At 45.9% G+C, this 18368-nt stretch overlaps 1 protein-coding gene across 2 annotated transcripts in view; it reads right to left on the reverse strand.

The window, feature by feature from the left end:
* Nucleotides 1-1330: 1330 nt before the first annotated feature.
* bckdhb (branched chain keto acid dehydrogenase E1 subunit beta) overlaps nucleotides 1331-18368 on the reverse strand; it is a 541209-nt gene continuing 524171 nt past the window's right edge. For both annotated transcript variants that reach the window (XM_070885573.1, XM_070885572.1), the window contains 2 exons: nucleotides 14307-14456; nucleotides 1331-1750 (listed from right to left, as the gene is read on the reverse strand). In XM_070885573.1, the coding sequence (XP_070741674.1) occupies nucleotides 14316-14456 (141 nt within the window). In that variant the 3' untranslated portion in view covers nucleotides 1331-1750; nucleotides 14307-14315. The remainder of the gene's footprint in view (nucleotides 1751-14306; nucleotides 14457-18368) is intronic.

Here is an 18368-nt window from a genome sequence, read left to right on the forward strand (position 1 = left end):
TGAGTTCTCAGGTGACTGCACAGTGCAATACGGGAATTACAGTCTCTGTCACAGGTGGGACAGACAGTGGTTGAAGGAAAGGGTGGGCGGGGAGCCTGGTTTGCCGCACACTCTTTCCGTTGCCTGTGTTTGATTTCTGCATGCTCACAGTGACGAGACTTGAGGTGCTCAGCGCCCTCCCGGATGCTCTTCCTCCACTTAGGGCGGTTTTTGGCCAGAGGCTCCCAGGTGTCGGTGGGGATGTTGCACTTTATCAAGGAGGCTTTGGGCAGGGGGGGGGGAAGGAGATCAGGGCACTGCCGGGAAAACTCGGGAGGGCAATTGGGCTATCAACAGCCATTGAAAAGTCGGCGGCCACGACAGGCCGCAGCGTGGCTGCTGATTTGTGGTGGTAACAGGCCTTAAGGAGATAGACATTTTCTCCCTCAGTATAGTTAAATTGTGCATTTACATTTTTGAGTGAATTTTTGTGTTCGCCTGCTCGAGTGCTGGATACCCCCCAAAAAATGTCACTATTAACATTAAGCACTCCTCGGCAATTTCCCCCCCCAAAAAAAAATTGGGGGGGCGCGCGGAGTCTTTAACGGGCAGCGCAGCCCATTCAAAATGTTGTGCTTGTGCGAAATCCCCCATTGTAAAGCCAGTGACCGGCCTGTGTGGGACCTTCAGATCGCTGTGCGACCGCTCAGCTTAGTGGGAACGTTGCTCTTCGGTCAAGTACAGGACAGACCTGATACAGAGTAGGATGACTTTTAAGCTGCCTCAGCAATGGGTCACTTGTGTGATATTGTCCATATGAGCTGACTCATGCCCACTAAGAGCTGCACTGAAATTAACCAAACTCATTTCAAATAGAGTGCTTACTGCCAGGAGTAATAAGAGATTTCTGTTTTTACCCATCAATTTTGGGCTGAATTTGAATCTGGGGTAACAATAGGTAGTTAACATTACCTAGCTTGGATTTTATAGTTAAGGTTATGCTGGGATCATGAATTATTGAGATTTCTATGGAAGTCTATGCTTGGATCAAGTACAGATTTTAATTGGAGTCAAAGTTATATTTACAATGCTATATTTAATACAATAGGCACAATCGGTATAACAGAGTTTAACTTTATCGCCCATTGGCCAATTCATCATCTTACATAATGTTTTGATAATTATCCCATTACATGCAAGATAAAATAGTAATTTCATGTGACATTTATAAAATTGTTCAGTCTTTGCACAAGATTGATTTGACAGCAAGTGAACTAAAATATACAGCTGCATTTTCATTCTTGAGGCTGAGAAAAAAAATTACAATAAATTATTGCAGAAACGACTCAAGTACATTATATATATTTTTTTAATTTTTGTATGTATAATAAAAGTCACTTTCAATACTATTACATTGGATGGGTCCCTTTAACGTGAAAGGAGAAGCGTTATCAATTTTGTAGACCCAATAACAATACCACACACAATCTGAAATACAGATAAATAGGTGCAGAGGGACATTTTAATCCAACTGTAGATCAGGAGAATTTTGTAGTCTTGAGACAAACCTGGTTTGAAGCTTAACCTCTTCCCTTGTAAATTAAATAGAAAAGTACAGACGTAGTCAATTTTTTTCTGACTTCCAGGAATGCTGCGGCTGTGATAGATTTCGGATCTTCTCGGCTACAGCAGGTAGCCAATGAGAATTGGTCTGGATAAACTGTGACAGATTTCTGGAAAGTGCAGCAAAGTCCTTTCCGCCCTTGAGACTCTAAAAAGGAAGGAGTCATCAACATGAATTACATGTAATTTTAGCTACATCTCGATATAAATTCTTAAATTAAGTGGGTGCCAGGAGTATGCTGATTATCTTCTTCCCACTTACAGCGAACGCAGGGTGTAAAAACCTATTCTTTTCACAACATTTGAAAATGTATCATGTCCAATCCCATTGTATTTCATGCAACGTGACAAGTGGGTAGGTGCCAAGAAAAAAATATTATACAAGATGAACTACTTTTAAAATATCAAGACACTGAGAAAGGTGGTGTGACCAAATACAAATTCAACATGCTGGGGAAGGAGAAAAAGTGTTAAAAATTATAAGGGGGAGAACTTGCCCTCAGCAAGATATTGCGGGAGGGCACTTCAAATTGGCCGGAAATTTAGCGCCCGACGAGATGGGCTGCTAGATCGCCGAGAATTCAGAGTAAAAAAAAATAGTGGGGCGGTAACCCGGGCGTTCGTGCAGCGCGATGCTCAGCGCCGCGCTCCACACATCAGCACGCCGCTGGTGACGTCAGCGCGCCACTAACAGCGCTATGTCTCTGCGTCACAATGTCCCCCCCTTCTCTTAAAGGGGAGGGCCGCTGGGACTGCTGCATCCACTTCAGTGGTGCCCACTGGGCCACCAAGGAGGGTTTGAGCCGGGTCAGCAGTTCAGCACCCGAGAGGGTGGGCCAGGCTGCCTGAACCAGCGGTCACTATTGTCGGGCCAATTGAAAAGTTACTGTGGGTGGCATCGCACTGCGCCGATCTCGCATCCCGCAGGGTAATTTGCCCCACGGGACGCAAAGGGGTCGGTGCGGGGCGATAAGGGGTCGTCGCATACAGCGATATCATCTAATCGCAGGGCGTGGTGCAAAGCACTTTGCGCCGGCGGAGCCCTGGAGGCAATTCTGAGGGGGCGCTAATGGGCCTTTGAGAGGGGCAAGTTCATGCCCTAAATGTTTTATTTTCTTCAAAGTGTTTGATAGCAACAAATCACAATGATCCTAAAGTTTATGGCCATAGTTCCTGTCTGACTTATACATTAAAGGTGGAAATCCGTAACAGTTTGGTACTAGATGGATGATCATATATTTGGTACATCATATATGGTTAAGTAAGTGCAGCTAACTGTAACTACTGTAAATTTTTCTCATTCCCACTATTTGTCTACATAGTGTCCAAAGCAGTCTTCAATTTATTTAAACTATTACGTGCTTACATACGAATGCAGTCAGTTTAGTTTTTCACACATGGACACCATATTGTTTTACATTGGTGGCATGAAGAATGGAAGGAGTTACAGCAGATTGTTGGTTGAGGCCCTGTGCAGGGGAGAGAAGAAGCAGATGGGAAGCTGGACTGGGTTACTCCTCCTAACCAAAAGTGAGATTTAAGGATGGGGGCGGGGGGGGGGGTCTGACTTTATTCATCATTCTGATTGTGCTGGGTGTTTTTTTTTAATGGCATGCAGTGGTGGGCGGCAGGAGGTATATATATTGGACCATTATTGCTGACAACAATTTTGCCATGTAGATCTCCAAGAACTGGCCCTAGATTTCCTAACCTTTCAACAGTTCTAACAAGACTATATATTACCGATTGACATTAGTATATACCCTGCAGATCTTATTCACGTTTGCGCTTGCGCGGTGGAACTTTTCTACATCATGGACATGCACAGCAAGAGTGCAGCAGTATGACCGGTGGGGCAGAGGGTTCTCAGTATAAGATAAGTAGGCCCATCAAACATGAGACTGGGAGCCAGGCAGGATTGGGAGCTGGGGCATAATCAATATCAAGGGGCTTAGCAACTTCAGAAGTGGATAAATCTCCAGGTCCGGATGAAATGTATCCCAGGCTGTTAAGAGAAGCAAGAGAGGCTCTGACCATCATTTTCCAAGGTCTCTGGTTACAAGGTGTGGTGCCAGAGAACTGGAGGACTGATAACGTGGTACCTTTGTTTAAAAAGGGAGAAAGGTCTAGACCGAGTAATTACAGGCCAGTTAGCCCAACCTCGGTGGTGGGTAAATTATTGGAAAAAATCCTGAGACAGGATAAATCTTCATTTGGAAAGACATGGATTAATCAAGGACAGTCTGATGAACTTGATTGAATTTTTCGAGGAGGTAATTAGGAGGGTCGATGAGGGCAGTGCATACGATGTAGTGTGTATGGATTTTAGCAAAGCTTTTGATAAAGTCCCACATGGCAGACTGGTCACGAAAGTAATAGCCCATGGGATCCAGGGCAAAGTGGCAAGATGGATCCAAAATTGGCTCGGAGGCAGGAAGCAAAGGGTAATGGTTGATGGGTGTTTGTGTGACTGGAAGGCTGTATCCAGTGGGGTTCCACAGGGCTCAGTGCTGGGTCCCTTGCTTTTTGTGCTATATATCAATGACTTGGACTTAAATGTTGGGGGTATGAATAAGAAGTTTGCAGATGACACTAAAATAGGCTATGTGGTTGATAATGAAGAAGAAAGCTGCAGACTGCAGGAAGATATTGGCCCTGAAATTCTGAGGAGGGCTTTCCACGGGTAAATCCTGAAAAAATAGAAATAAACTGCGCACTTACCTGGAGCTGCTGCGCATGTTGGGACTTCCTCCCAACGACGCGCAGCACGTGCACGTCAGGACGTCCGCAGGAGTCACGTGTGCCTGGACACCCAATTACAGCTAAGTATTTTCTCATTCATAGTAATAGGAGATTCGTAAGTTACAAATCTCTTTTACTATGAATGAGAAAAACCCCAAATACCACAAACACTATGCAAACCATTTAAAAAACACCTCACACAATAAACTAATAGAAATTAAAAATGTTACACGTTTATTAAATTTTTTTTAAATCCCGATTATTAAAAAAAAGTTAGGGTTAGGGTTTAAAATAAAATTATCTGAGTGGGCAGGGTTTTAACATAAATGTGTTTTTAAAATTTAAATTTTAGTCATGTTTTTAAACTCTTAAGCATTGCGCGCTGAAAACCGGCTTTTCCAGTGCCTTCTCGGGTCCGTAGAAACTTTGCACGGATCCAGGACATCAGAATTTCAGGGCCATTAATGTGCTGGTCAGGTAGGCAGAACAGTGGCAAATGGAATTCAATCCGGGTAAGTGTGAGGTAATGCATTTGGGGAGGTCGAACAAGGCAAGGGAATACACATTAAATGGTACAACACTGAGACACAAAGAGACCTTTCGAATGCAGGTCCACAGATCCCTGAAGGTAGCAGGCCAGGTAGATAAGTTGGTTAAGAAGGCATACGGAATACTTACCTTTATTAGTTGAGGCATGGAATACAAGAGCAGGGAGGTTATGCTTGAACTATATAAAATACTGGTTAGGCTGCAGCTGGAGTAATGTGCGTAGTTCTGGTCGCCACATTACAGGAAAGATGTGATTGCACTGGAAAGGGTGCAGAGGAGATTTACAAGAATGTCATGGTACATCAGTCATTGAAGGTTGGCATGCAGGTACAGCAGGCGGTTAAGAAAGCAAATGGCATGTTGGCCTTCATAGCGAGGGGATTTGAGTACAGGGGCAGGGAGGTGTTGCTACAGTTGTACGGGGCATTGGTGAGGCCACACCTGGAGTATTGTGTACAGTTTTGGTCTCCTAACTTGAGGAAGGACATTCTTGCTATTGAGGGAGTGCAGCGAAGATTCACCAGACTGATTCCCGGGATGGTGGGACTGACCTATCAAGAAAGACTGGATCAACTGGGCTTGTATTCACTAGAGTTCAGAAGAATGAGAGGGGACCTCATAGACACATTTCAAATTCTGATGGGTTTAGACAGGTTAGATGCAGGAAGAATGTTCCCAATGTTGGGGAAGTCCAGAACCAGGGGTCACAGTCTGAGGATAAGGGGTAAGCCATTTAGGACCGAGATGAGGAGAAACTTCTTCACCCAGAGAGTGGTGAACCTGTGGAATTCTCTACCACAGAAAGTAGTTGAGGCCAATTCACTAAATATATTCAAAAGGGAGTTAGATGAAGTCCTTACTACTCGGGGGATCAAGGGGTATGGCGAGAAAGCAGGAAGGGGGTACTGAAGTTTCATGTTCAGCCATGAACTCATTGAATGGCGGTGCAGGCTAGAAGGGCTGAATGGCCTGCTCCTGCACCTATTTTCTATGTTTCTATGTTGCCTGCACTGGAGAACTTTGGCTATGAGGAGAAGATTGGAGATACTGGGTCTGTTTTCTTTGGAACAGAGGAGGCTGAGGGGAGACCTGATTGAGGTGTGTAAAATTACGAGGGGCCTGGATAGAATGGATAGGAAGGACCTGTTTCCCTTGGCGGAGGGTTCAACAATCAGGGGGCATAGATTTAAAGTAATTGGAGGGAGGTTTAGAGGAGATATGAGGGGAAACATCTTCACCTAGAGGATCTGGAACTCACTGCCTGAATGAAAGGGTGGTAGAGGCAGAAACCCTCACCACATTTAAAAGATACTTGGATGTGCACTTAAAATGCCGTAATCTACAGGGCTACGGACCGAGAGCTGGAAAATGGGATTAGGCTGGATAGCTCTTGGTCGGCCGGCTCGGACACGATGGGCCGAAATGGCCTCCTTCAGTGCTGTAAATTTCTATGATGCTCTGATACCCTTTGGCTACTGCCCTCCAATATTACACTCATGGAGCGATGGAATTTGTAGTGTGTGTAGAGTATGGTTTGTTTGATGGATGATTTTGAGTTGGCCTTCCTGTATTCTGCCATACTTATCCCCATTCCTGCTCAGTTATCTGTCAGCCCAAAGTCCCATTGCCAATGCATTTTTAGGATTTTGGTGCCACCCTAGCTGGCTGGTAAACATGGTGGAAATTGCTTTTGGGAGCTTTCCAACTTGTGGAGGCAAAGTGCTTTGGAGATCAGAGCGGGTAAGATTTACTGTAGTTTGCAGTGTTACTGTCGCCCCAGGTATCATCTGATTTACAGTCTATTAACATCCTAAAATCCCCCCACATACCTAAAACTTATCTCTTTGACCAAGCTCATGGTCACCTTCCCCCTAATACCCCTTTGGCAGTCGGGAGCAGCCAGCGGGAGCGGGAGGTTCGAGGCATAAAAAAGGCCAGCGGCAGTCAGAGGAGCAGCAGTCGGGAGCAGGGACCGGGAGGTTCGAGGCCTATAAAAGGGGAGCAGCAGTCGGGAGCAGCCAGTGGATGCAGGGACAAAAGGCAAATTGGAAGTAAAAAGAAATCGCAGTGTGATGTCACAGCCAAGTGAGTAAGTGATTGGTGAGTATTTTTTCTTTTTCTTTTCTTATCAGTAGGAAATCTTTGACATTGTTGCCAAATTAAGTCAATCTAAGAGTTAAGTCATGGCAGGAGAGCCCAGAGCCGTGTCAGGCTCCTCCTGTGCTATGTGGGAAGTCAGGGACACTTCCAGTGTCTACTATGTGTGCGGGAAGTGTGTCCAGCTGCAGCTCCTGTCAGACCGCATTGCGGCACTGGAGCTGTGCATGGATTCACTCTGGAGCATCCGCGATGCTGAGGACGCCATGGATAGCACATTTATTGAGCTGGTCACACCGCAGGTAAAGGTTACACAGGCAGATAGGGAATGGGTGACCATCAGGAAGAACAAGAGAAGGAAGGTAGTGCAGGGGTCCCCTCCGTTCACCTCCCTCCAAAACAGATAAACCGTTTTGAATCCTGTTGAGGGAGGTGGCTCATCAGGGGAAGTCAGCAGCAGCCAGGTTCATGGCACCAGGGGTGACTCTGCTGCACAGGAGGACAGGAAAAAGAGTGGGAGAGCTATAGTGATAGGAGATTCTATTATAAGGGAAACAGATAGGCATTTCGGCAGCAGCAAACGAGACTCCAGGATGGTATGTTGCCTCCCTAGTGCAAGGGTCAAGAATGTCTCGGAGCGGCTGCAGGGCATACTGGAGGGGGAGGGTGAACAGCCAACTGTCGCTGTGCATATAGGTAAAAAATAGGATGAGGTTCGAGAAGCTGAATTTAGGGAGCTAGGAGTTAAATTAAAAAGTAGGACCTCAAAAGGTAGTAATCTCAGGATTGCTACCAGTGCCACATGCTGGTCAGAGTAGGAATAGCAGAATAGTTCAGATGAATCCGTGGCTTGAGGAATGATGCATGACGTCCTCAGCATCGCGGATGCTCCAGAGTGAATCCATGCACAGCTCCAGTGCCGCAATGCGGTCTGACAGGAGCTGCAGCTGGACACACTTCCCGGAGGGATTCAAATTCCTGGGACATTGGAACCGGTTCTGGGGGAGGTGGGACCAGTACAAACTGGACGGTCTGCACCTGGGCAGGACCAGAACCGATGTCCTAGGCAGAGTGTTTGCTGCTGCTGTTGGGGAGGGTTTAAACTAATATGGCAGGGGGTTGGGAATCTATGCAGGGAGGCAGAGGGAAGTAAAAAGGGTACAGAAGCAAAAGGTGGGAAGGAGAAAAGTAAGAGTGGAGGGCAGAGAAATCAAGGGCAAAAATAAAAAAGGGCCACATTACAACATAACTTTTAAAGGACAAAGAGTGCTAAAAATATAAGCCTGAAGGCTCTGAATCTCAATGCGAGGAGCATTCGTGATAAGGTGGATGAATTAATGGATATGATGTAATTGGCATTACGGCGACATGGCTCCAGCGTGACCAAGGCTTGGAACTCAACATCCAGGGGTATTCAATATTCAGGAAGGATAGACAGAAAGGAAAAGGAGGTAAGGTAGGTTAAAGAGATTAACGCAATAGTAAGGAAGGACTTTAGCTTGGATGATGTGGAATCTATATGGGTAAAGCTGTGAAACACCAAAGGGCAGAAAACGCTAGTGGACGTTGTGTACAGACTACCAAACAGTAGTAGTGAGGTTGGGGATGGCATCAAACAGGAAATTAGGGATGCGTGCAATAAAGGTACAGCAGTACATGTAGATTGGGCTAACCAAACTGATAGCAACACGGTGGAGGAGGATTTCCTGGAGTGTTTTAGGGAAGGTTTTCCAGTCCAATATGTCGAGGAACCAACGAGAGGGCGGGCCATCCTAGACTGGGTAATGTGTAATGAGAAAGGACTAATTAGCAATCTTGTCATGCGAGGCCCCTTGGGGAAGAGTGACCATAATATGGTAGAATTCTTTATTAAGATGGAGAGTGACACAGTTAATTCAGAGACTAGGGTCCTGAACTTAAGGAAAGGTAACTTCGATGGTATGAGATGTGAATTGGCGAGAATAGATTGGCGAGTGATACTTAAAGGGTTGATGGTGGATAGGCAATGGCAAACATTTAAAGATTACATGAATGAACTTCAACAATTGTACATACCTGCCTGGAGTAAAAATAAAATGGGGAAGGTGGCTCAACCGTGGCTAACAAGGAAAATTAAGGATAGTGTTAAATCCAAGGAAGAGGCATATAAATTGGCCAGAAAAGGCAGCAAACCTGAGGACTGGGAGAAATTTAGAATTCAGCAGATGAGGACAAAGGGTTTAATTAGGAGGGGGAAAAGAGAGTATGAGAAGAAGCTTGCCGGGAACATAAAAACTGACTGCAAAAGCTTCCATAGATATGTGAAGAGAAAAAGATTAGTGAAGACAAACGTAGGTCCCTTGCAGTCAGATTCAGGTGAAGTAATAATGGGGTACAAAGAAATGGCAGACCAGTTGAACAAATACTTTGGTTCTGTCTTCACGAAGGAAGACACAAATAACCTTCCGGAAATACTAGGGGACCGAGGGTCTCGTGAGGAGGAACTACTGAAGGATATCCTTATTAGGTGGGAAATTGTGTTCGGGAAATTGATGGGATTGAAGGCCGATAAATACCCGGGGCCTGATAGTCTGCATCCCAGAGTACTTAAGGAAGTGGCCATAGAAATAGTGGATGCATTGGTGATCATTTTCCAACAGTCCATCGACTCTGGATCAGTTCCTATGGACTGGAGGGTAGCTAATGTAAAACCACTTTTTAAAAAAAGGAGGGAAAGAGAAAACAGGTAATTATAGACCGGTTAGCCTGACATCAGTAATGGGGAAAATGTTGGAATCAATTATTAAAGATGAAATAGCAGCGCATTTGGAAAGCAGTGACAGGATCGGTCCAAGTCAGCATGGATTTATGAAAGGGAAATCATGCTTGACAAATTTTCTGGAATTTTTTTGAGGATGTAACTAGTAGAGTGGACAAGGGAGAACCAGTGGATGTGGTGTATTTGGACTTTCAAAAGGCTTTTGACAAGGTCCCACACAAGAGATTGGTGTGCAAAATTAAAGCACATGGTATTGAGGGTAATGTACTGACATGGATAGAGAACTGGTTGGCAGACAGGAAGCAGAGAGTCGGGATAAACGGGTCTTTTTCAGAACGGCAGGAAGTGACTCGTGGGGTGATGCAGGGCTTAGTGCTGGGACCCCAGCTATTTACAATATACATTAATGATTTAGATGAAGGAATTGAGTGTAATATCTCCAAGTTTGCAGATGACACTAAACTGGGTGGCGGTGTGAGCTGTGAGGAGGACGCTAAAGGCTGCAGGGTGACTTGGACAGGTTAGGTGAGTGGGCAAATGCATGGCAGATGCAGTATAATGTGGATGAATGTGAGGTTATCCACTTTGGAGGCAAAAAGACGAAGGCAGATTATCTGAATGGCGGCAAATTAGGAAAAGGGGAGGTGCAACGAGACCTGGGTGTCATGGTACATCAGTCATTGAAAGTTGGCATGCAGGTATAGCAGGCGGTGAAGAAAGCAAATGGTATGTTGGCCTTCATAGTTAGGGAATTTGAGTATAGGAGTAGGGAGGTCTGACTGCAGTTGTACAGGGCCCTGGTGAGGCCTCACCTGGAATATTGTGTTCAGTTTTGGTCTCCTAATCTGAGGAAGGACGTTCTTGCTATTGAGGGAGTGCAGCAAAGGTTCACCAGACTGATTCCCAGGATGGTAGGACTGACATATGAAGAAAGACTGAATCGACTATGCTTATATTCACTGGAATTTAGAAGAATGAGAGAAGATCTCATAGAAGCATATAAAATTCTCACAGGATTAGACAGGTTAGATGCAGGAAGAATGTTCCTGATATTGGGGAAGTATAGAACCAGGGGTCACAGTCTAAGGATAAGCGGAAAGCCATACAGGACCGAGATGAGGAGAAACTTCATCACTCAGAGAATTGTGAGCCTGTGGAATTCTCTACCACAGAAAGTTGTTGAGGCCAGTTCGTTGGATATATTCAAAACGGAGTTAGATGTGGCCCTTACAGCTAAAGGGATCAAGGGGTATGGAGAGAAGGCAGGAGGGGGCTACTGAAGTTGCATGGTCAGCCATGATCATATTGAATGGTGGTGCAGGCTCGAAGGCCGAATGGTCTGCTGCTGCACCTATTTTCTCTTCCTCTGTGAAGTGCCGCAAGATGTTTTTTCTATTGTGCTATATAAATGCAATTTATTGTTGATTTGGAGGTAGTGGAACAGATCTAACAGTTATTTGCACTGATACGGACTTAGACAAGGATTCAGGTAGGAAATGCAAAGCACTAGGACTCAGCTTAGTGGCTGGGTTAGGGCAACAGCATCAGGGTATGGGTAAGTGCATTACAGCAGCATCAGCAACTACTGAGTCTGAGTCATGGTGGAAAGGAATGTTGGACACACTGCATCAAACCATTTAAGTTATGTACGTCGTTATTTGCACTAGCAAAATGCTGATTCTCTGTGATAGGCTCTCCATAATCTCATGACCTGATTGCTGATTGGTCCCCTTGGAGGATAAGACAGAACCAGAAGTTTCTCTGGAATGTGTAATTAGAACCACCCAGCCCAATTTCTGAGTGACTTTGCAAAGTATAATTCGAGCCATTCTGACTTTGGACACCAGACAGGATAGAGCTCCCCTATCCCAAGTTCCTGCCCCATCCCAGCCAAAGATCCTGCCCCATCCCAGCCCAAGGTCCTGTCCCAGCCCAAGTTCGTCTCCCATCCCAAGTTCGTCTCCCATTCCAGCCCAAGTTCCTGACCCCCACCTCACAGCCTAAGTTCCTTACACCCCCACCCAGCCCAATTTCTGACACCCCCAGCCCCCCACAGTCCAAGTTCATGAGTCTCTCTCCCCCCCTCGCCCCCAGCCCAAGTTCATGAGTCTCCCCCTCCGCCCCCAGCCCAAGTTCATGAGTCTCTCCCCCCTCAGCCCAAGTTCATGAGTCTCTCTCCTCTCCACCCAGCCCAAGTTCATGAGTCTCTCCCCACCACCCCCCCCAGCCCATGTTCATGTGTCTCCCCCGCACCCCCCAGCCCATGAGCCCCCCGCTTCCCTCCAACCCAGGTTCCTGGGTCTTCCCCTCCCCGGGTTCGAGGAGTCTGCGCATGCGCGGGAGGATGGGGGCGGAGTCCAGATGGGTGGTGGTGTGCATGCGTAGGGGGCGGAGTCCAGAGCGCGCAGGTGCATAAGGACACTCAAAAAACTAGTGCAAATAGTTACTGTTAAATTGTGGAGAAATGCAAATCTTGTGTGGAAACTCACATGCCAGATTATATGAGATAAAGCAAGAAAATATCTATTTGTTACTCATTATTACACTGGTAATCGAAAAAAAAAGAGTACCACATTGCTCTTGTTACTGTTTACTCTAGATTCTGTTTGGTGTTTAACATTTAAGTACAAAGAATAATTATATATGTAAAGACAGAGCAAACGTACATTTATATATCAACTTTTAAGTTCTCAGGATATCACAAAACGCGTCATTGCCAATGAAGGAAGTACTTTTGAACTGTTTTCACTGTTATAATGCAGGGAAAATGAAAGGCACTTACTGTCTCTTACTACAGAAATACTTGGTTAACTCACCAGTTAAAAATTACCTTGTCTACTAATTGTATGCATAAAGTTTACATTGTATGTATATACTAGTTTAAATCATTTCACAGCAATCTACTAAGAATTTTCTTGAAATCCTGCAGTAATGAAAGCACAAAGGACATCCTCTTTTCTGAACATAGTGTAGTTTGATAGTAAGGAAGAAAATCAGAGTGAAATCTGAGCAACCCTTTTAGCTCCCCCCTTTTTCAAATGATTTGGTTTGACCATTATAATGGGCCCAAGTTTCCCCTACCCCTTTTTCCGGCGGATTAACACGAGATGCGCCGACATTGTGCGCTCAAAACAGCGCCAAAAAACTTACTGCATATTTTGCCCGTTCTTCTGTGCGTCCTGCGTCCTGTCGCGGCGCTTCTGTTTGAGTGGGGGGCGGAGCTACAGCCCTGCGTCAAAAACAGTGCCAGCAGCTGCGCGCATACGCAGTGGAGTCTGTGCGTATGCGCAGTAGCTCCTCGCCCTCCCAGCGCATCCTGGTTCCGGACCCGATGCTCGCCAACCCTATCCCTGGCCGAAGGGACGACCCGATGTTCCCCACCCCTATCCCGGGCCAAGTGTCCTACCGCACAGGCTGGCCGCTGCCTTCCCCGCTCTGTACAAAATGACAGTATTTGCAAACCAAATGCTAGAACAATTTCTTTCAGCACTCATTGTGATATCTGAGTAATTGTGACACTAGGGCAATGGCCTTTCTTTCTGCCTGAAGCGATTGTTACCGCGTTTCCAAAATACAGTCTTTTTTTTATTACCAAACTACATTTATCAGTCCCATTAAATCCGACAGTCAATTGAGGTTTAGTCATTTTTTTTAAATTGCTGCTATCTACACATTGAGGGTGATGTTAATTTTGGAGTGAAGTCTATGCCACGGCAGGACTTCTACATTGACAGATTCTTTCAAGCAACGACCTGGATAGGCTTGCCGGGGAGCCGGGGGGAGCAGGAGCTGGACCTCGGAGATCTCTCCTGCTGCTGGCTGCGAGCCTCTGCTACCCCTGGCCGAAGAGCTTTGCCTGTGCGTGCTCCAGTCGGCGAGGTAGGACTTTTTATTTCTTATTACTTGATTTATTTTTCATTTATTATTCTTTATTAATTATGATGGTTTCTATGCTTCTTTATTGTTAAGAGTGAAGTGTTTAATGCTTTGGAGCATCCTCTAACTTCCCTTCCCCCTCCCCCCCCCCACTATCTCTGGCTACCTGCGCTGATCTCTTAATTCACTGGAGGGTTTTTCAGAACGTACAAAAGTGGGCACTTACTCTGGCCTAAGTTAGTTTGGAGTAAGTTTTAGCTGGCTAAACTTGCTTAAATGGCCAAACAGGCATAAGTGGCGGGTAACGACCCCGTTGAAAAAAAAAACTGAACAAAAAAAAACCTAACTAACTCACTTACACTGGAGCAACTTAAATGGGGAGAATTGCGATTTTTAAGTTACTCCAAAAAAATCTAGTTGCTCCAAAAAAAAACGGAGCAACTCCTGGGGAAACTTGGGCCCAATAAGAGTACGTGTTACATAAAACAAATGACGGAGTGCGTTAAAGGCTGTAACTTGGTAGTTGATAAATGTCAAATTACTCAAACTTCACTATAACAACTGATCACCTTTGCCAAATCACTGATTATATGAGTGCCTTGTAACTCACTTTCACATTTTGTTATTCTATATATATTTCAGATGTGAACCCATATCCTTTCGAAATGTTGAGGTCCCTTACCTGCCACACTCAATAATTTATCATTTTTCGCACAGCATCAAAGCACTTCCATTTGTCTGGTATGTAAAAGGGTTCAAAGATGTGCGGGAAAGGTGTGTCATATCCACAGACTCTGCTGATCGGCGCCTCCAGATTGAGAAAGCACTCTTCCTGTAAATTACAAAACACACGTAATATGAGCTACAGGTTTCAGTGACAATCAGATTCTGTTTACAAAAATTAACCTTTTGAGTGTTTGAGTTACACCCCACAAAACACAAAGTGTACTCTATTTAGTCCTTGCTCTATCTAATGCAAGTTTGTGTTAACAAATACTGGTTTTGATATTGTGCATTGAGCGCTTCTGGCTTAGAATGGATGTGGTAACATCATATCAGCTGGTTTAGTTTTCACTGACTAACATTTCTTTTCTCCGTGCAGCAAATCCTTCCATGTTCTCTTATCTGCATAACATTAACCTGACTCATGAAATGCAGATTGAGTTTACAGAGAAAACATGCAGCATGCTGCACAATGATATGACTGTTACGTTTTTTGTGTTTAGTAGGTCATATAATAAGAAAGGATCTACTTCAAAGCTTTGTTCAGTGATATAAGGAATCTTCTCCAATGGGACGTTCAAAACATTCACTATAACGGAGCTTCCTGGAATAATGTATAATGGTAAGGGCACACCTTTGCTCAGTGAAGTAAAACTAATTTATGTAAGTTCAGTTTGTCATCGTTCTATACACGTTCAGAATACCACACCGACTTTAACAATTGGAAGCTTAACCTCAGAGACATGTAGCAGCATTCCGGCACTAAAATTAACCTAAAACCATCTTTGAAAATACTGTAATGTAATAAGGGGAAGAAATATTTTATGATTCTGTTCTGTTCTCAAACAATAATTTGCATCTGACGGGATAAATATTTGCTGCTTTGATTCAACAGCAAGGATTCAGAATGAGACATTGTCAAAATGCACTAAATAGTAATGTACCAGAGAAATGGCAATCACTGTTTTAATACTATAATGTAGACAGTACTGGTAGGATATGTACATCGAGGAGGGTCGCCAGGTTGGCAATGAGGCGCTGGCTGAATAGGGCTTTCTTATTAGGTCTCTGAGTGTCTCTGCATTGATTTTCCTGCAGCATTGTTTCTGTTGCCGTCGCTGTTTTGGGGCTATAGTGATGTTAATGACGGAGCGGATTAGGCGGTGGTCTGTCCCGCAGTCGTCGGCTCCTGTCATGGCGCGGGTGATGCGCACGTCCTTGCGGTCCCTCACTCAGACAGTGACATAGTCGAGCAGATGCCAGTGCTTTTGTACAAGGTGTTAGTAATGACAAGGTCATGTTCTAGGCATTTCGTCAGGATCAGAGTACCACTGGAGTTGGTTTTCCCTACCCGCTCCCTGCCAATCACACCTCCCCAGAGATCCGTGTCCTTTCCGACTCTGGCGTTGAAATTCGCCAAGAAGGATCAGCTTGTCGTCCATTGGGACTCGCGGCAGGGATTGTTTGAGGCAGGAGTAGAATTTCTACAGTGAACTAAAGACGCAGAATGCCTACAGTGCCTGGTCTGCCCTCAAGGCCTCCATACTCAGCACCTGCAAAGAGATGCTCGTCACTCGACCAGGAAACACCATGACTGGTTTGATGAGAATGACCAGGAGATCCAGGAGCTAATTAGCCGCAAACGCAAGGCATTTCTCAATTTAAAAAGGCAACCCAACACAAGAGCATGGAACTAGCTCTATAGACTGCTGAAGGCCGAGGTCCAACAAAAAACCCGCGACTTAAAAAACAGATGGTGAGTGGAGAAAGAACAGGAGAACCGACAGTTAGCCGACAACCACGACGTGCGCGGATTCTTCAGCGCAGTCAAGACCACCTATGGCCTAAGAACCCAAGGCCCTACCCCACTGCTGGTCAAGAACGATGAGGTACTCATCAAGGACAGAGAGGCAATCAGTGCCCGTTGGAAGGAGCATTAAGAAGATCTCCTTAACTGAGACTCTGTCTTCGACGCGTGTGTCCTTGACTCCATCCCGCAGCATGCTACCTGCCATCATCTCAGCACAACCCCAGCACGACATGAGATAGAAAAAGCCATCCGTCAGCTGAAGAATAACAAGGCAACAGGAGCAGATGGAATTCCCGCCGAAGCACTAAAGCATGAGAAGCACTATTGGCACGAATAAATTACCTCATTTCTCTTATCTGGAAGAAGGAGTGCATGCCAGGCGATCTCAGGGATGGCGTAATCGTGACCATCTTCAAAAAAGGGGACAAGTTCGATTGCGGTAACTACAGAGGAATCTCCCTGCTGTCGGCCACAGGGAAAGTCATCGCAAGAATCCTCCTCAATTGTCTTCTCCCTGTGACTGAAGAGCTCCTCCCAGAGTCGCAATACAGATTCCGTCCACTAAGGGGTACAACGGACATGATCTTCATCCCGCGACAACTACAAGAGAAATGCAGGGAACAGCACCAACCGTTGTACATGGCCTTCTTTGACCTCACAAAGGCCTTTGACACTGTCAACCGTGAGGGATTATGGCACGTCCTCCTCCGTTTCGGCTGCCCTCAAAAGTATGTTACCATCCTGCGTCTGCTCCACGATGACTTGCAAGCCGTGATCCTGACCAATGGATCCACTACATACACAATCCACGTCCGGACTGGGGTCAAGCAAGGCTGCGTCATCACACCAATGCTCTTTTCGATCTTCCTTGCTGCAATGCTTCATCACAGCCTTAGCAAGCTCCTCGCTGGAGTGGAGCTAATCTACAGACCAAACAGGAAACTGTTCAACCTCCGTTGCCTGAATTCCAGATCCAAGGTCGTCCCATCCTCTGTCATTGAATTACAGTATGCAGACGATGCTTGCATCTGCGCACACTCGGAGACCGAAGTCCAAGCCATCGTCAACACCTTCACCGAGGTGTATGAGAGCATGGGCCTTACGCTAAACATCCGTACGACAAAAGTCCTCTACCAACCTGACCCCACCACACAGCACTGCTCCCCGATTATCAAAATCCACGACAAGGCTTTGGACAACGTGAACCATTTTCCATACCTCGGGAGCCTACTGTCAGCAAGAGCAGACATTGATGATGAGGTCCAACACCACCTTCAGTGTACCAGCACAACCTTCGGTCACTTGAGGAAGAAAGTGTTTGAAGACCAAGACCTCAAATTTGGCACCAAGCTCATGGTCTGCAGGGCAGCAGCGATACCCGCCCTCCTATATGGCTCAGAGACGTGGACTATATACAGCAGGCACCTCAAAACGCTGGAGAAGTACCACCAGTGCTGCCTCCGCAAGATCCTGAAAATCTATTGGCAGGATAGACGCACCAACGTCAGTGTTCTCGCTCAGGCCAACATCCCCAGCATCAAAGCATTGACCACACTCGATTACCTCCATTGGGTGGGCCACGTTGTCTGTCTGCCCGACACGAGACTCCCAAAGCAAGCACTCTACGCGGAGCTTCGACACAGCAAGCAAGCCGCAGGTGGGCAGAGTAAATGCTTCAAGAACACCCTCAAAGGCTCCTTGATAAAGTGCAACATCCCCACCGATACCTGGGAATCCCTGGCCCACGACCGCCCAAAATGGAGAAAGAGCATCCGGGAAGGCGCTCAGCACCTCGAATCCCATCGCCGAGAACAAGCAGAAACCAAGCGTAGACAGCGGAAGGAGCGTGCGTCAACCCAGGCTCCCCACCCACCCTTTCCTTCAACCAGTGACTGCCCCACCTGTGGCAGAGACTGTAGGTCCCACATTGGTCTCCTCAGTCACCTGAGAACTCACTTTTAGACTGGAAGCAAGTCATCCTCGACTCCGAGGGACTGCTTGTGATGATGATAATACATACAGTATTCAGTTCCATTTGTAATTCCTCAGGTACCGAAGCAGTCCATTCCCACATGCAGCAAGACTTGGACAGCTGCTAACTGGCATGTAGACTTTGCGCCATACAAGTGCCAGGAGCTAATTAGCCGCAAATGCAAGGCATTTCTGAATTTCGCCAACAAGAGAGAGCATAAACACCTCCTAGAAGCTAAA

This window comes from Pristiophorus japonicus, chromosome 7, assembly GCF_044704955.1.
Source record: "Pristiophorus japonicus isolate sPriJap1 chromosome 7, sPriJap1.hap1, whole genome shotgun sequence".
Lineage (NCBI taxonomy): Eukaryota > Metazoa > Chordata > Chondrichthyes > Pristiophoridae > Pristiophorus > Pristiophorus japonicus.